At 38.4% G+C, this 20,401-nt stretch overlaps 1 protein-coding gene across 1 annotated transcript in view; it reads left to right on the top strand.

Moving 5' to 3' along the window:
- The window catches only part of mboat2a (membrane bound O-acyltransferase domain containing 2a), a 120,897-nt gene that overhangs the window by 44,895 nt on the left and 55,601 nt on the right, over window positions 1-20,401 (top strand). Inside the window, exons 2-3 of the mRNA XM_057858803.1 lie at window positions 6,758-6,903; window positions 18,632-18,709. Coding sequence (XP_057714786.1) covers window positions 6,758-6,903; window positions 18,632-18,709 — 224 coding nt within the window. The remainder of the gene's footprint in view (window positions 1-6,757; window positions 6,904-18,631; window positions 18,710-20,401) is intronic.

Consider the following 20,401-nt stretch of genomic DNA (forward strand, 5'->3'; position numbering starts at 1 on the left):
ATAGGAAATGACATGAAATGCCTCAAAATGAACTCATTCCCTGACAATGGCTGCCACTGAGGGGCATAGACATCCAATTCGTTTGAAGTGGGAGGGATGGCAGCGAATGAACGAACCCCAGTTCAAACGAAAATAACTTGTTTTTCCTAGAATCATTTCCTGACCCATATATCAATAATTGTGTCTACCTTCAGCCCAAAGTTTTTCAAACTGTAGTGTACAGTTATGAATCATGATCTCTTGTGTTCACTTTCCCATGTGGCTGAAAGACTTGATGTATGCATTCAAGGCTATATCTGTCTCTCCGGCTCTCTCATGAATCATGCAGGAAGCATAGATAATGGATGGCGTTCTCTAGCCTTTCACTGTTTACCGGACAGACAGCTCTATTTGCATGACTTATATTTACCAGTGTGCCATTGTGTTGCCAACAAGTACGACATCAAACGAGCCGGTTGGCTTCTTACTGTGTATTATATTTTAACTAAGATTTTAAAGCGCTTGGTTTACAATTGTAGTGCAAGGGTCAGTGTCAACTCAGACTATGGAATATTGCATGCACTTGGTATTATCCAGCATGAGATCCATAGTATATAGGATTAATGAATAAGCTACACTGATGCATCCTGTCAATCTGACATTACTATAGGGTATGTAGTAAAGCTTCTTTGGTGCCATTAAAGGATAAAACAACAGCCTCAGTATCTTTATGAAGCAAACTCACTGTTTGCAAATGCCAACAATTCAGTTGTAACAGCTTGCAGCAGTTTGATAACATTTCTGAGATGAACTATGGGGGAAATTTGATATTAGGTTCCATAGGTTCATACCGTCTCTAAGGTATTAGCTATTTTTTTACGTCCTAAAAATGCAGGGAAAAATCCCTCGCTTGTAGCAGCCAGGCTCAACCCTCCCCCACCGGTTGTTGCTCAGTGTTAGTGAGTCAGCTGTGCTACATGACGGCTGTAGGAGCTGAAACCCCTGAATTTTTTCCCCCATCGAAGACAACATATGGGAATACTTTGGCGACAGAAAAGTTTGAGATGGCCGCGGCTTAGAGGAGAAGGGCCAACCAACACGTAAAACATGTTTGCGGAGGGTAGCTGTCGAGGAGGCAATACCTCCAATATGATTTCATATTTCTACAAAATTAAAGATTAGTAAACACTGTCATGAACATTTCCCACCAGCTATGAGAGCTAATTCCAGCGTGTTTAGTTTGTCTAGCGTTGGCAAAACATGGTGTTTTTTTCTCTCTGGCAACTGTCTGTGTTGAGAAAGAGAGTGTGTGTGTATGATGTAAACATTAGTGGTGCACGATATCCATTTTTTGGAACCGATACCGATATCGATAACTTCCTGCTCCGCAAAGCCGATACTGATATGGATAACCGATATTAAATATATAATTTTTTAAATGTATAACCTGAGTTTTTGAACACCTGGAGGTTTAAAAAAAAAAAAAAAAAAATTAGTGCTGGATTGAACATAGATTTGCCTTTGATCACACCCTTTCATAATGACATGAACAAAACAGTGCGTTTCACTTCTGCACTGCCTGACAGCCAGCCAAGAATGAATGCACTTCCATAAACCACAAGGCTTGGTCTTCTTGTTTTTATGAGAAGACACTCGTCTTAATATTGTGAAAGCACAACAGAAAAATACACATATTCCAATACTCAATATACAACAAACTGCACAATAGACTTATATACACAACTATTATATGTATAGCATAACACACTAGCTTGAGCTACTAAAGCATTGGCTGGCTTCTATAACACAACTTATGAAGTTCTGTACATATGACCCTTCACCACAGAAGTAAACATATATTGCACATCCATATGTTATAGTAAACATAAAATACTTACATATATTTCCGAGGCGGAAACGTAACAGAAAGCATTCACGACTGTCAATGCTACCGCTAGACACCGCAATGTGTAAGTGATTGAACCAAACTACTGTAACACAAAATAGATGCAGTGAATTATTCTGACCAGCAGGTGGGAGCAATGTCCCGCCAATGGTCAACTGATTTCCCATACTAGTGTGTAAACTGTAAAGCCACAACAGTACATATTATCGGTCTTATTATAAATGTTATTGGATTTATCGGGATGACGTCATAATTCCTATTATCGGACCGATAATTATGGGACCAATAATTATCGTGCACCAGTCGTAAACATAATACGTGTCATACGTGCTTTTTATGGAAAATCATTATTTTTGTTCTGATAGTAATAATGTTGAGCTGTGGCTGTGGGTTCAGGTTCACCTAAAGGACTGCAATTATTTTAATGTTATTTAGAATATTTTGTCATTTTTTAAATTTAAGTTTGTAAGTAAGTTTGGAAAAATATCCTGTTCAATGGAAAAGTTTTTTTTTTTTTTTTATTTATACATTTTTTTTAACCAAGCTATCTCAGAGTAACACATTTAAGAGCTATAATTGCAATACTTTGGCTGAAGGTTATCTTAGCGTCAGAATCTCATACCGGCACATGCCTACCTCCAATATGATTTCGCATTTATACCAAATTAAAGGTTAGTAAACACTGTCATGAACTCCAGCGTGTTTAGTGTGTCTAGCGGTGGTAAAACATGGTGTTTTTTTTTCTCTCTGGCAACTGTCTGTGTTGTGAAAGAGGGTGTGTGTATAATGTAACATGATACGAGTCATACACACATGCTTTTTATGGAAAATATTTTTGTCCTGATAGTAATAATGTTAAGCTGTGGCTTTGGGTTTAGGCTCAACTAAAGGACTGCGTTTTAATTTTATTTAGAATATATATAATTTTTTTTTTTTTTTTTTGGTATTTATTCTTAGACTTCACTATCAGTTGACGGGGCTCGGGGCCGATCCGTAGGGGGCCTATTTTCAAAAACTTAAAATTCAAATATTTTTAAGGGTTAACTTACGCGACTGTGTATGGATACAACATGGCGGCCATCACAAAACAAAGAGGTTTTTAAGTTGAAAATTCTTGTAAATAAATGTATACCTCACTGGAATTTCTATAGGTATGAACATAGAACAGTCTAGCTCAGGGGTGTCCAAACTTTTTGCAAAGGGGGCCAGATTTGGTGTGGTAAAAATGTGAGGGGCCGACCTTGGCTGACGTCCTTTACGTAGAACAATATATTTAAGCAAATTTTAGCAAGCCATTCTGTGTGTCACATTTGCTTTATTACCGTATTGGCCCGAATAGAAGACGGCCCTGATTATAAGATGACCCCCTCTTTTACAAGACTCAAGTTTGAAAAAAGACTTTTTGAACACCAAATTAATTTTTATACAGAAAATACAGTACATCCGAAACAAATGATTATAACAATATATTTGAAAGAAAAAGCATGTTATTTTGCTCATTCAAATCTTAATATCTGAACATTTAAAAATGTAAACTTAAGTGCAATCACATTCGTAAATGAATGGCTTCTGGTTTTTGAAATGTAAATAAACCAATCTATTGTGATAAAACAACAAAATAGCAATAACTGCATTAACCATCAAAGTGAAGTCTAAGTGTAACTGAAGTCTTGAAACAAATCCGAATAAGGAAAAACATTGCAATAAAATAATGCTAACTGGTTAAACTTGAGAGTAGCTGAGATCTGTCATGACAGAATATCGCTTCAATGATATCTGGCGCCATCTAGGGTCGTGAATGGGGCGAGTAGCTGAGATCTGTCATTACAGAATATCGCTTCAATGATATCTGGCGCCATCTAGCGTCGTGAATGGGTATAATGTCTAGACCGCGAATATAAGACGACCCCCTCTTTTTCAGTCTTATTTCGATGCAAAAAAACCCACCGTCTTATATTCGGGCCAATACGGTATTTTTTTTAATCAATAATTTCAACAATCTTGCAACTAGCCTTTGTGGCGTTGTCTTTCGACTGTCGGGCTCTTGTGAAATACTGCTGTTGTAAAATTAAACTAGCTTCAATTTCTCGCTATGTACCTTCCCTATAATCTTGTCTTACATGTCAATGTATCTTGTTTGGTAATATCGCCTCACATTGAACTCTTTAAAAACAGCGACTGTCTCTTTGCAAATGAGGCAGACACAGTTGTTGCGTATTTTAGTGAAGTAATCGTCCAATTTCTACCTGTCCTTTAAGCGTCGGCCGTTGCAGTCAACTTTCTTTTTTATTGTTGATTGTCGCCATTTTAGAAAATTGGTAGTAACGGGTCACACGGGGCACTGTTGCTTAGAGTGCTGGTGCCTTTTAGTGGGTTAATGAGGAGCAGCATTTAGTGTGTAAGCTACTTCATGTTCTGGTAGCAGTACTGCTGACCAATTTATTAAGTCTGTGTGCGGGCCAGACGTTATTCATGTTATAACATAGGCTGGGGGCCGGATGAAATTTGACCACGGGCTGCATTTGGCCCCGGGCCGGACTTTGGACATGTCTGGTCTAGATTTCTTGCTTAAAAGCAAAGAGATTTTTCGTAAATATTTCAAGCTAGAATTACGCCATTGTATAATCCAATGGGGCCGGCTGCCACAAAACAATGGGCATGGTATGGGGCTCTTTTATGTAATAATTACTTTGAATCCTCGACCAAATCACTCTTGAGACAATCCTTCCTGCTTGTATGCGGTAAAAAAAAAAAAATCATCCTGTTTCCACCTAAATCCGGCGTTTGAACGCAGCGTGTGTTTATCACAGTCAAAGCAAACTCTGCTCTGCCTGGGCCGGCCCCCAACGGGAAGGCGTAGTGCAATGTTAGTGAAAGCTGTCTTGTCAACTGATAGTGAAGTCTAGGGCTGCAGCTATCGATTATTTTAGTAGTCGATTAATCGATGAACTAGTTAGTTCGAATAATCGAGTAATCGGATGAGGAACGTGAAAAATTAAAATACCTGACCTGAGCCTCAAACGGTATTAAAAATAAATAAATGAGGATCTATGTACAACAAAAGAATAATTGGCCAACTTTCCCACAAAAAATGGCTAAATATACATATAAACTAAATTATGAATGCATTAAAAAACATTAGCCCAAAGAAAAACTTATCTTATGTTGGTCTTAACAGAGAGCAGTTGGATTCAGCCATGTGAAATGAGGCAGATCAGAGGGCAATGTATCCACACTAATCAATAAACTAAATGTAAACACTTTCAAAATAAAACATTAGGACGCCACTTTAATTAAACGAATACTCAAGGCAAAAAAAATTTAATTAAAATATTTTTTCTAATCGAATACTCGTGTTAATCGATTAATCGTTGCAGCACTAGTGAAGTCTATGATTTATTTGAACTTAACATGAAACTTATGTTCCAATTTGCTAATAGAATTTGAAAAATAAAAATCCTGTTTTATGGAAAAAGTTTGTTTGTTTTTGTAACCCAGATGTCTCAAAGTGACACATTTTAGAGCTGTAATTGCGATACCGTGAAACCAGGGGTCGCGTTAACCGAATATTTTCCGTCGTTGACCGATTTTTTAAAACGGTGATGGAAAAAACTGAAGTCCATCTGTCATTTTGACAGGTTGCAATTCACACCCCAGACCACAGGGTGGCGAGTGAGCATATTAATTAGCTACTGTCTCTCTTGATGTATGACGTCGTTGGCCTTACTCTGAAAAATGTCAAGGCAACTGAGTGTCCGAAGTTTCTTCAAAAAGCCCCAAAACGACTATGGTGTTGATAAAAGAGGTGGAAAAAAAAGGGACTGCACAAGCGGGCACGCAATTCAAGTCCATGCGCACTAGAAGGAAGGTGTGAGACTCCGTTCAGGCCACAGCAGGTGAACTGTTAATTTCATTGTTCCATATGGAGCCTACCTACTGGGGCCACAGTCAGCTGTTTTTGTCACTGCAGAAAAAAAGTTACATATTCATCTGCTTGATGTGCGATGGCACGGTGTGGATTCTCTGTTAAGCTTGTTCGGACAGAATATTCATTTAAAATGAATGATAACTAAATACTATTGAATATGTTGAAGCGGTATGCAATGTTAAGAGTCTTGTTAGCTCGAATTGCTGTGTCCAGCCGCTGTAGCTCTGCTGCTCTCTGTGAACTCTCTATTTACCATTTACCATTCAAGCCGGAACGCGCGCGGCTCTTAAGTGTCTCTGTCACGTGACTGTGTCGTAGCCGCTAACGCGCTCGGCCAAATGGACACACAAGTACGGAAGGTGAATTATGCCAAACAAAGTGTCACCACAATGTCATTATCATCATTTTAAAATTTTAAGTGACGGGTAAAAATAGATTATGACCGGATTTTTATCCTCTGCGTGAAACCGTGATATTTTGGTTTAAAGTTATCATACTGTTAGAATTTCATACTGGCACATGCCTATTCTTAGACTAGGTGATGGACTGAGGGCGTGTGTGGAGAGCGAAGTAGCAATGGATCACTGTATTGTCAAAAGAAACAAAAAAATGTATGTTTTGCAATAGTTGAATAAATCCATTTTAACAAATGCCGAGGTATTAGAAAACTCATACTGGTACAGTGTAACATAGGGAAAAATAATGGTGTTCGAAAGGTTTCATGGTTCTAGTTAAAGAGTATGTTGAAATAGCTCAACCTTGTTGTGTTGTGGTGTTTTCCCAAAAGTTTGAACAGGTTACCTCACTCACTGACGTTAACTGCAAAAGACGTCAATCCATTCCAAATGGGAGAGCTGGCAGTGAATGCTCACAGAAATGCGTGTTATGCAAATATATCTCTTGATTCTCTTTCTCATGATATCGTTTTGCGCTTCCCCATCCAGGTTAACTTTGTGGCATGCCAGCTGTTTGCGCTGCTCATGGCGGTATGGTTCCGTCTCTACCTCCATCCAAGTAAGACCAGTCCCTTTGTCAGACATGTCGTGGCCACGCTGCTGGGCTTCTACTTGGCTCTTTTCTGCTTTGGCTGGTGAGTTGTTGTTGTTATTCTTTAGCATCCTTCAGTCTTTTCTTTCTATCAAACAAAAAAAAAGATCATTTATTGTTGAGCGTTTTGGTGGTTAACGACTTCAGGTTGTTTTTAATTAACAACTATCGGATGCATGTTCTTAGTTTGATAGTGTGCTAATTGGACTATATCCGACTAAAATAGACAACTAACAACACCTCTGGCAGAGTGCCTCAGAGTGAGTGAGTGAGTAAGCAGGTGAGTGCATAAATTAGAAACTGTATTATATGTGTAGTATGTCTAATGCAACCTGAAGAACACATGATGTACACCTTTACAATTGGGATTTTAAATATCTAGTAACACAATAAAAGTTTAGTACAGGTTGTCCCCAGGTTACAATGTACCCGATTTACGTGCTTTCCACTTTAAGAAGCCGAAGTCTCGTCCGCCATTCTGCTTCGAGTCGTGTTTTTTTTTTTTTTTTTGTCGTGTAAACAGTACCTAGTTCTTGCCATTACTCCTCCCTGCAGTTCGTGACAGCATCACTGTCATCTCAAGTTCTCACGTGTCCGCCCGAGAAGCACCCTTTTCGGCTTGGGAGAGTCACAACGCACACCCCAACTTCCAGTTCTTCCCTGGCTGCCAACAATGCACCTTAGCCCGAATAGTCATTCAATATAACCCGTTTAACACAACGTACCTCACCACACATTTATTTTTTTTTTAAACTTAATTTTATTAATATGACATACAATGGGGCAAATAAGTATTTAGTCAAGCACTAATTGTGCAAGTTCTCCCACTTGAAAATATTAGAGAGGCCTGTAATTGTCAACATGGGTAAACCTCAACCATGAGAGACAGAATAGGGAAAAAACCCACAGAAAGTCATATTTTTTGGTTTTTTAAATAATTTATTTGCAAATCATGGTGCATAATAAGTATTTGGTCAATACCAAAAGTTCATCTCAATACTTTGTTAAGTACTCTTTGTTGGCAATAACGGAGGCAAAACGTTTTCTGTAACTCTTCACAAGCTTTTCAAACACTGTTGCTGGTATTTTGGCCCATTCCTCCATGCAGATCTCCTATAGAGCAGTGGTTTTGGGGCTGTCGTTGGGTAACACGCACTTTCGACTCCCTCCGCAGATTTTCTATGGGGTTGAGATCTGGAGACTGGCTAGGTCACTCCAGGACCTTGAAATGCTTCTTACTAAGCCACTCCTTTGTTGCCCTGGCTGTGTGTTTGGGATCATTGTCATGCTAAAAGACCCAGCCACGTCTCATCTTCAATGCCCTTGCTGATTGAAGGAGATTTTCACTCAAAATCTCTCGATACATGGCCCCATTCATTCTTTCCTTTACACAGATTAGTCGTCCTGGTCCCTTTGCAGAAAAACAGCCCCAAACCATGATGTTTCCACCCCCGTGCTTCACAGTGGGTATGGTGTTCTTCGGATGCAATTGAGTATTCTTTCTCCTCAAAACACGAGAAACTGTGTTTCTACCAAAAAGTTCTATTTTGGTTTTATCTGACCATAACACATTCTCCCAGTCCTCTTCTGGATCATCTAAATGCTCTCTAGCGAACCACAGACGGGCCTGGACGTGTACTGGCTTCAGCAGTGGGACACGTCTGACAGTGCAGGATTTGAGTCCTTGGCGGCGCATTGTGTTACTGATAGTAGCCTTTGTTACTGTGGTCCCAGCTCTCTGTAGGTCATTCACTAGGTACCCCCGTGCAGTTCTGGGATTTTTGCTCACCGTTCTTGTTATCATTTTGACAACACGGAGTGAGATCTTGCATGGAGCCCCAGATCGAGGGAGATTATCAGCAGTCTCGTATGTCTTCCATTTTCTAATAATTGCTCCCAAAGTTGATTTCTTTACACCAAGCGTTTTACCTTTTGCAGATTCAGTCTTCCCAGCCTGGTGCAGGTCTACAATTTTGTCTCTGGTGTCCTTCGACAGCTCTTTGGTCTTGGCCATAGTGGAGTTTGGAGTGTGACTGACTGAGGTTGTGGACAGGTGTCTTTAATACCGATAATGAGTTAAAACAGGTGCCATTAATACAGGTAAAGAGTGGAGCCTCGTTAGAAGAAGTTAGACCTCTTTGACAGCCAGAAATCTTTTTTTTTCCACATTTTCCACTCTAATTTGGAAATAAATTCTTTAAAAATCAAACCATGTGATTTTCTGTTTTTTTCCCCACATTCTGTCTCTCATGGTTGAGGTTTACCCATGTTAACAATTACAAGCGTCTCGAATCTTTTCAAGTAGGAGAACTTGCACAATTGGTGGTTGACTAAATACTTATTTGCCCCACTGTATAATACATGTTTTTGGACAGTTATTTTCTATTTAGAGGTACTTAAAGGGTTAATTTTGACTCGCGCGAAAATTCGGTTTACATCGCCAGCCTAGTAACGGAACTAGTTCGTCACCCGGGGACTACCTTTACATGTCCAAAAAATACACTGACTTATTCAGGGAAGTGAAACAATGCTGTCACAATCATGCAAATTTCGACAACAAACCAATCTCGTCTAAAAGTTAAAGGTAACACTGTTTCATAAAGAGTACATGTAATATATAAATTGGGAAGTAACTTCATTGGAAGTTGGAAAAAAAAAAAAAAGAATACCACACATCTCAATATTTCCAGCATGATAAAAAAACACCCCTTTGTCAATTTGACATAGTCACAGCAGCCTGTTTGTCTAAGGTGGATCAATACAGGACGTTTATGTTGAATGCACGCCAGACAAAGTTATTTGCTACATTAATAGGCTATAATCCCATATGGATTGCTGTACCCTAGAAGGCTTTCGAGAATAAGCATTTCAAATAGAGCTGAAACGATTACTCGAATCAATCGAGTAACTCGATTTTAAAAATTGATTGAGGAATTTTCTCTGCCTTGAGAAATCATTGAATTTTGTAAGATCATGAAAGCATTTGAAACACTGATTTAGAGCTGAAAAGAATACTCGAGCAATTCGAGTAACTCGAGTTTAAAAACTGATCCGAGTAATTTTTTTCACCTCGATGAATCGTATAATTTTGACAGCTCTAAGCATCACGTTTTGCCCGGACTACTTTTAATGCGGGACAACGCGCTGATGTCACGTGCATAGAGGAAGAAGCAATAAAAAAAAACTTTCTGCAGCCGACAGCCGCTACAAACTACACCGTTGTTGCTAAAAAACTAGCCCGCATGATGCGATGGTAGCAGGTAACATCTGATGCGACTCATAGATATCACATGCATGTTGAACTAGATGTGAAATGACAGAATCAGCGGTGTTAGTAAACAGCCGCCATCTTAAAGCAGTACACTTCTCAGCGCTAATAAATAAGTTTAACGTTACTGTCACTCGCTCACGTACGTAACGTTAGCCCTGCGGAGGGCTAGGTTTCTATTAAGACCACTGTCGATGCGGGGCTAACGTGTAGAGCTGAAACGAATACTCGAGCAACTCAAGTAACTCGAGTTTAAAAACTGATCCGAGTAATTTTATTCACCTCGAGTAATCGTTTATTTTGACAGCTCTAAGCATCACGTTTTCCTCGGACTCTTTTAATGCGGGACAACACGCTAATGTCACGTGCGTAGAGGAAGAAGCAAAAAAAAAAAAACTTACTGCAGCCGACAGCCGCTACGCCAACGTTGCTAAATACTAGCCCGCACGATGCTACGTTGGTAGCAGGTAGCGTCTGATGAGTCTCATAGAGATCACATGAATGTTGAACTAGATGCGAAATGACAGACTCGGCCACGTCTGGGCAGCGTTAGTAAACAGCCGCCATCTTAAAGCAGTAGAGCGCTAAGCGCTAATAAATAAGAGAAGTTACTTGAATTATTCGAGTTATTCGAGTAATCGTTTTAGCTCTAAATCCATCCATTTTCAATACTATAGATATGTCCAGGAATACAGGGTGCTGATAGATATTAGAGGAGTTAAAAAAAAAAATCGATTATTACATGCATCGTGATTTGACACGTGACGATTCGATTACGATTCATAAAGGTTCAAAAATGATTATTTCCCCTCATAACTAGCAGCCGCTCGCAGCAGACCGAAATTCAAGATAGTCTGCTGCCCGGGCACCGTCGACGGGCGCACGCATGTTAGGATGGATGCTGCTGGTTACTGAGAGAGAGATTCACTCCTTTTTAAAAGACTGGAAAATAAATTTGTGTATGAGACAGGCAGGGACAGAAGCGCGACCCTGCACAAGTTATTTTTTAGAGCAAGAGGGGAAGAGAGATAGTTCGTTGCTCCTTGTCTTTCAGATGTGCAGCAGTAGTTTTAAAGTATTTCAATTAAAAAATGTCCTGAGTATGTTGCTAAGACCCGTGTGCATCTATAAGAGGTGAGTACACGAACCGTCCTGTACTGTTTAGCCTTTACTGTGGTTGTTCTTGAGATGTTAAAAGTTAGCACCGAGCGCTAAGCTAATCAGTTAATTCGCTAACATGTATTTCATATGCAGAACGTGCAAAACCATGATTAAGTACAGCGGTAACACTACAAACATGTGAAATAGTACAGAAATCTGTGAAAACAAAGTATATTGGTTAAAAGAAGTCTTATTTCTAAACACGCTTTGTTTCCAGAAAATGTGGAATTCATTCCACCTGTGTAAACTTTATTGTATTGTTGAGAGAAATAAGTACTCCCTTTAAAATGGTTAATGTTTTTGCACTTTCTCGTAAAAATAAATATATAAATAAATAAAAAAGCAGTTTAAGGGCAGCTTTTTGTTGTATGGGCATATTTCCATCGTTTTTGTTGAATCATTAGGATATTTTCAATAAATAATGGACATACATTTGTTTGGCTACTATATTAAGTAGTAATGTACGATACATCGATAATCGCGATGCTCTTGATAACCGCGATCATCATCCGTACCGTGATCATAGGCGGATCTACTATTCAGGCGAAGTAGAAAGCCATTTGAATGCTGCATTTATATTATCTCTCCCCCACACACATGCACTACAATGGACTGTTCCACGACGACGGAATGAGTATCAGTCGCTTAGCTTCATTTATCACCGTTTAGCTTTGCTTAGCTCCGTTTAGCATCGCCTAGCTCCGCTTAGCTGTGCGTAAGCTTCACTTAGCTCTCCCGCGTTTTTCACGTCACTAAGCTCACTATTTTTACAGCTCACTTGCTACTTTGCTTGCTGCTTTTTATTTCGAACACAAGAGCGAACGTGCTCACCATGAGAGCCAAAGTGCAGTGAGGTAGAAGTTAAGAACAGGCCGCTAATGCGTCTTTTAGCTTTCTTCTTCTTCTTCTTCACACCAAACATAAAATACATGACAGCACACCCTGTGGCGAAACAATGCAGTACAGTTCCAATCAGTCATACAATAACACTCAACAGCTGGTTGACAGCATTTGCTAACGAAAAAAAAAAAAAAATCAATTTGTGACACCACAAGAAATGACGAAGAATGTTTTTTTTACGGAGAGTAAAGCTTTCGGTTAGCGGTTTAGCGAACGTACCTCCAGTGAACATTTCAAAATAAAAGCACGTCATGTTCGTCATATAAATAACGATTTCTGGAGTTAATCCCACCACATACTTCAGAATTAATATTATAATATGTTGAGTAAATACTACAGAATACAGATTCTACACTAAGAATAGCTTTCAAATGACACTCTTTATGACAAATATGATTGGCAATGAATAATTATTATACTACTATTATATATAGTAGTATACTATGATAATAATGCTAGATTTTTTAAAGGAATTGTTTTGAATAATTTTGGAGAGGCAGTGTTCTGAATCTGTTTAATTTTCCATTCTTTTGCACTAGTAAATGCTATCAGCATTTAACCTCATTATTTGTGATAAATTATTGTTATTTACATGATTATTTGTACTTTAATAAAGAATTTAAGTGTTCCAAAATGGTTTTGTGAATTAATAACCATCAACAAAAAATTCATTGCTTAAATTAGTTTAAAAAAAAAAAAATTATTAGATTAGCCGACTAATCGTAAAACTAGTCGGCTGACTAATCAGGAGAAAATTTGTCGTTTAGGACAGCCCTAGTGTACCGGAACATATTTCCTCCACACCCTTCTCACCTTTTTAACCCCTGACCCATGAAGAGGGCCCCTGGATATGTTCGCCTTTGTCCCCAAAATTGCCAAGTCCGCCACTGACCGTGATCATTGTTCAGTAATCGAATCTTAGCACCCTGAATCGTAATCGAATCGAATCGTGGGTTGCCTAAGATGGCACACCCCTAGTAGATATAACTTCTTTGTTCTCAGATATCCCCCGTTATTTTGCCCAAACACCAGCAGCCACTTCTGGATTTATTCTTAGGGCAACCCTTTTTTTTTTTTTTTCAATCAATGATTAGATCTCATTTGATAAGATATAATGTCTGATTATTTGAAAGGTAGACATCAGGGTAATAAATCACTGATAGCGTAGTTGTACATTCACCTGAATTTGATACAGGCACTGTGTGCCCAGTATATGGGAGTGAAGAACAAGCGGTGTTGAAAATGAGTGGATATTCCTGTAATTCGGTGCTAACCCGTGACAGTACGTTACACATGAAAAAGCCACATGGCCGATGGTGTGACCGCTTTCTCAAGACATAATTTCCTCATTTTGGTTTCAGTCAGGAATGACAAGGCGGGAGATTACCGTAGCGAACGTTGTGATTTACTGCAAATGCTGCATCATACTTTCTTGTAGTGAGACACTAGTGTTATGATTGCATGTCACTTTAAGTACAAGACAATTTGACATTAAAACAAGTACCGGGACAACACTCAGTGGCAAGTTACAAATATTTTCTATACAATGTTGGAGTGTGTTATGGAAAGCAGTTTCCATTCATCCAGAACAACATAGGCAAATTCACCAGTCAATGATGTTGGACCAGAGAGAGAGGGCCTGGTTCACACGCTGTGTAAGAGTTCATCCCGAAGGTAGTTGGTCAGCTGCCATATCAACAAGCAAGGCTATTAGGTTGAGTGGTCAGCTTGACAGTTCAATGCTTTTTGAAGTGGCTTTTGGGTGATTATGTAATCCCTCAAATGTAGAACCTGCTTCAAAAACCAGATGAAGCAAATCCAATTCAATTAAATGCAGGCACTTTAGTAGTGTCCACTAGACACTCGTGATCATGGCTGCCTTTATGTGTAAAACTTCTTAAGGATAAAAGGAACTATGCACCTTTTTTGATGACCCCTTTAGTTTAAAGAAAACAAACAAACATATTTGCATGATAACCTTTGGTCATTTTTTTTGTAAAAGATACATATGAATACATTAATAATAGGGCTGTCAAATGATTAAAAATTTTAATCGAGTTAATTACAGCTTAAAAATTAATTTTAATCGCAATTCAAACCATCTATAAAATATGCCATATTTTTCTGTAAATTATTGTTGGAATGGAAAGATAAGACACAAGACGGAAATATACATTCAACATACGGTACATAAGTACTGTATTTGTTTATTATAACAATAAATCAACAAGATGGCATTAACATTATTTACATTCTGTTATAAAGCGATCCATGGATAGAAAGACTTGTAGTTCTTAAAAGATAAATGTCAGTACAAGTTATAGAAATATTATCTTAAAATCCCTCTTAATGTTTTCGTTTTAATAAAAAATAAACTAGTAGCTCGCCATTGTTGATGTCAAAAATTACACAATGCTCATGGTGTTGAAACCCATAAAATCAGTCGCAACCAAGCGCCAGCAGAGCGTGACAAAACACCAAAAAACACAAGTAACAAGTGGACATTACACTGTGCTGTCATTTTAATCTTTTTGAGCGGGGCATGTGCGTTAAATGGGTCAAATATTTTTACGTGATTAATTTTGAAAATTAATTACCGCCCGTTAACGCGATAATTTTCACAGCCTTAATTAATAAATTATTTTCATTTTATTCTTAATACTCGTCGTCGTCTCCCGCTAGTAGAAGGAACGTAGCCCTAGGAGGAACGTAGATCGACAATAAGGAGGAACGTAGATCGACAATACTCAATACTGTGCGGGTTAACTGCAATTACATTTTGTTCTGTATTCACTTTTGCATACAAGAATGACCAAAGTTTTTATCCATCAGTCCGCCCGTTCGTCTATCCATCCAGGTCACTTTTAAGCTGCAGCTATCGATTATTTAAATAATTGATTAACGTATCAAATATCAATTAGTTTGTTCAAATAATCAAGTAATCAGATTAGGAACACCGAATGCGTTGCAGAATAAATTTTAGTAGATGTAAAACAAACATTTGCTAATATTGCAGTTTCATTATAACAACAAAATTGCAATAACTGCATTAACCATCAAAGTGAAGTCTAACTGTAACTGTAGTTTTGAAACAAATCTGAATAAGGAAAAACATTGCAATAAAATAATGCAAACTGGTTAAACTTGTGAGTAGCTGTCATGACAGAACATCGCTTCAATGATATCTGGCGCCATCTAGCGTTGTGAATGAGGAGAGTAGCTGAGCTTTGTCATAACAGAACATCGCTTCAATGATATCTAGCGTCATCTAGCGTCGTGAATGGGTATAATGTCTAGACCGCGAATATGAAACGACCTCCTCTTTTTCAATCTTATTTCAATGCAAAAAACACTGTCTTATATTCGGACCAATACGGTATATGTGTAGTTAGCACAGATTTAGCCGTGTTTGGTCGTGTCACTTAAGTGCTGTGCTACACCTCCCCCCCGACCCACCTGCTCCACACACACACACACGCACGCACACACACACACACACACACACACACACACACACACACACACACACACACACACACACACACACACACACACACACACACACACACACACACACACACACACACACTCACCGGCTGGTGAATAAGCCTGTGACCATTCCAGGCTCCATTTGTGAAACGTGCCAGGTGCCGCTTAGTAAGTTTTTCTTTCCCATCTTGGCTAGATGTGCCATGTTGCTTTAGCCTTTAAAGGTCTGTGCGGAGTGATCATCACACACTAATATAGCATAGCGTTTGCGTTAGCATTAGCATTTCGCGAGGTGACGCGGTGTCTTCTTAAACTCTTGGGAAAACATTTTACATACAGTTTGTTGTGTTAAAATAATTGCAAATAATGTGCTGTTTTCTTGCTGAGTGTGTATTCGCATGAAAATGGTGATATCCTTTTAGACTCGACAGTTATTTGCTCGTCTGTCATGTTCATTCAAAATTGTTTGTTAATGTTATTGTTTATTTATTTATTTCCTCATGGAACTAGACAAAATTTGCCTGAGTTTTCATTGAGTAAAATTAGATGAAGACGAACACATTTTGAAATTACTAAAATATGACTCGGACTAATAAGTATTTTCGTCCATAAGACTAAGATGAAAATTAAAATGGCTGTCAAAAAAAACACTGCTTCAAACGGTATTACAAAAAAAAAAAAAAAAAACTAAAAGAAGATAGAAGTACAGGAAAAGAACAATCGGCTAACTTGCATAGCAAAAGTCCGCTAGCTTAAATGCTAAATAATATTAACGTTGTTTTTAATAATGCTCTTAACAAATTATTCAAATACACATTCCCACAAAAAAAAAATCTAAATATACGTCTAAACAAAATTACGAATACATAAACAAACTAGGGCTGTCAAAATTATCGTGTTAACGGGCGGTAATTAATTTTTTTAATTGATCACGTTAAAATATTTGACAAAATTAACGCACATGCCCCGCTCAAAAAGATTGAAATGACAGCAGTGTAATGCCCGCATGTTACTTGTATTTTGGTGTTTGGCGCCCTCTGCTGGCAATTGGGTCTAAATTATTTTATGGGTTTGAGCACGATGAGTGAGCATGGTGTAATTATTGACATCAAAAATGGCGAGCTACTTGTTTATTTTTTGATTGAAAATTTTACAAATTTTAATAAAACGAAAACATTGAGAAGGGTTTTAATATAACATTTCTATAACTTGTACTAACATTTATCTTTTAAGAACTACATGTCTTTCTATCTATGGACCGCTTTAAGAGAATGTTAATAATGTTAATGCCATCTTGTTGATTTATTGTTATAATAAACAATTACAGTACTTATGTACCGTTTGTTGAATGTATATATCCGTCTTGTGTCTTATCTTTCCATTCCAACAATAATTTACAGAAAAATATGGCATATTTTGTAGATGGTTTGAATTGTGATTAATTGCGATTAATTTTTAAGCTGTAATTAACTCGATAAAAAATTTTAGTCTATTGACAGCCCTAAAACAAACATATTAGCTTAAACAAAAACTTATTTATGTCGGTCTGAACAGGGAGCAGCTTGATCCAGCCATGTTGAATGAGTATTCAACATATTCACAGATTCCAATAGAGGGCAGTAGGGTTGTTCCGATCACGTTTTTTTGCTCCCGATCCCGATCGTTTTAGTTGGATTATCTGCCGATCCCGATATTTCCCGATCCAATTGCTTTTTTTTTTTGCTCCCGATTCAATTCCAATAATTCCCGATAATTTTTCCAGATCATATACATTTTGGCAATGCATTAAGAAAAAAATCGGATGAATATATACATTCAACATACAGCACATAAGTGCTGTATTTGTTTATTATAACAACAAATCCTCAAGATGGCATTTACATTATTAACATTCTTTCTGTGAGAGGGATCCACGGATAGAAAGACTTGTAATTCTTAAAGGATAAATGTGACTTTGTATATTGTGACTAAATCTTGCCATTTAGTGTATTTGTTGAGCTTTCAGTAAATGATACTGCTGCCATTTAACTTCTGCCCAAATGCATGATGATTGGATGTAACACGCCTTTAGCAACCATGGCTGTGCGTAGTGGTACCAATTGATATATCTTCTCTGCGTTGGGAAATAACATAAGGTGTTAAGAAAAAGATCAACTACTACCTTTCTTCCCCACATTGCTTCCCACGATATTTCTAATTGAGGAGAGAGGGATTGTAAGGCTTTAGCCAATTAAAAAAAGGCTTCAAAGGCTGCCAAAAGTCTCTCTACTCAATTTACGTTGCCTTTTAACTCTATGTATACGTAAAACGGTGCCATTATAGATTGAACGTGACAATGCGTGAGTGGGTAGTGCAGCGCATGTGTTAATTGCGTTAAATATTTTAAATGTTATTACCTCCGTTAACTCGATAAATTTGATAGCCATACTTTAAGCCAAAACTAAAGACTCTGGATGAGTGTTAGACATTTTGTCTGTAACGTTACATACAATTAGAAAACGATTTAATTAAAAAATATATATATATTAAAAAAAGGCATGTCCGATATTTTTTTGCCAATTCCGATACTTTGAAAATGACGTGATCGGACCCGACATCTCTAGAGGGCAGTGTATCCACGCAAATCGATGAAACTAAATGCAAACACTTTCAAAACAAACCATTACAATGCCACTCTAATTAAACGAATCCTCGAAGCAGCAAAATTTGATTCGAGGCTTTTTTCTAACCGGATGACTCGAGTTAATCGATTAATCGTTGCAGCACTAGTGCGGTGTATGAATTTGAGTGAAAAGGTCGTGCCTTTTAAGTTTGTCTTGAAATTTCACCCGGAAAGCAAATGTTTAATGGTTTGTGAATGCTGTAAATAAAATTCTTCTTGGAAATTCCCCATAATTGATCAAGGAAATGTAGCATCATGCATATGATGTTTGCTCTGTGTCGCTTTCCACAGGTATTCCCTCCATTTCCTGGTGCAGAGCGGCTTGTCCTACAGCGTGATCGTCTTTGCCGGCCTGGAACACATGCACAAGTAAGAGCTTCTGGCGTTTTCCCCCACGTAAACAGCCGCTCCCCGCACGAGGATGATGCGGGGCAAGCGAAATCAACGTCAGCTTAGTAGTAGGATCGACCGTCTGAGTTTGTTTGTCTGGCTCTGTTTGAGGCGTACGAGCCAGGGTTACGATGACAATGATTCTGCCCTAAGGCCTACATCTGTGTGATTGTGGCTGCTAACACACACTCTTTGATGCCAGCATTCAAGGTTACCAGTGCAGGTGTAAACAGACAATGTTTCCCTGTGGGCTGAGGACCAAAAATAGATGCTAACAAAACATTTTTTCACCAAAGCAGCTGCTCTGATAAAGGACTTTATGTGATCATGACCTAAAACAAAAAAGAGAATCATGCTCAAACAAGGAATATGACGCATCTTTGGTTGTTTACCCTAAGGTTTATTGGATATAGTATCTACTAGGGGTGTGACAAAATATCGAAATGGTGATATATCGTGATACTTTGTATCCCAAAAGGTTATCGATATGCTCCTGTCAAGAATCGAGAGATCGCTTTAAAAAGGTGTCAATTAAAAAAAAAAAAAAAAAAAAAAAGGCTGCCATTGACGGTGCTCGACGCCCAATCCATTTAGATTGGGAATGTTCGTTCATTCAAAACCAGAGCATTCACAGTCATTCGGTCCGATTTTCGGGGCATTTACAGGTCACTTTCTGTTCATTTTAGGGCATTTACAGGGCATTTCCTGTTGAGTTTGAGTCACTGCCTCTTCATCTGGGTGATTCCCAGATCACTTCCTGTTCTATAACGCAAAATAAACAGCGAGTGACCCATAAAATACCCCAAAATCAACAGGAAGTAACTGAAAATCAACAGGTAAATGACCTTAAATGGCACAAAATTACTCATTGCCTGGTACTGGCTGCCACTGACGGCCATAGACGTTCAATCCGTTTGAAGTGGGAGGGATGGCAGCGAATGAACTGCGACCCTCCCAGTTCAAATGGATTGGATGTCTACTAGTGTTAAACTCATTCCAATTCACAGCAGAAGCTTGTTTTTCTGTTTATTAGTTTTTTGTAGAATATCCTAGAATGATTTCCTGACCAATGTATCGGTAATCGTTGTATCGCTATATCGTCAGATCATCGTTATCGTGAGCTTTGTATCGCATATCGTATCGTGAGGTACCAAGAGGTTCCCACTCCTAATATCTACACAATCAAATTCAAGAGTGGTCTTCATGTATTCATGGTTATTATTGCAAATGTCATGAAGGTGGTGTGCTATACTTTAGCGATTGGTGTTTCTATCCCGGATGTACAGCAACCCTGAAAAGGGAAATTCAGAATTTTTGACATTAGGCTTAAAGAGCATATGACACGAGAAAAAAAGTCTTAAATGGCATTATTATGTGAATTCGAATCATATTTTGAGACGATTCGACTATATACAACAATTTAGCAAAGCACAGATGACGAGGAATTAGTCTTTTAATCTGCCGGTTAGCCACGCCTACCATTATAGGGCTTTAGCGTCCCCAACAAGTGGATGACGTCAGCGGTAGACTGGGCTCATCGGTTTTACTATTCAGCCCATTGAGGGGGAATTATTCAGAACGAGGAAAACGCGACGAAGAGAGCGGCAAAATGTCATTGTTTCAGTCTCTACTACTACTACTACTCTCTACTCCAATATTTTTACAGGATAT

The sequence above is a fragment of the Corythoichthys intestinalis genome, chromosome 15, assembly GCF_030265065.1.
Source record: "Corythoichthys intestinalis isolate RoL2023-P3 chromosome 15, ASM3026506v1, whole genome shotgun sequence".
In the NCBI taxonomy this organism is placed as follows: domain Eukaryota; kingdom Metazoa; phylum Chordata; class Actinopteri; order Syngnathiformes; family Syngnathidae; genus Corythoichthys; species Corythoichthys intestinalis.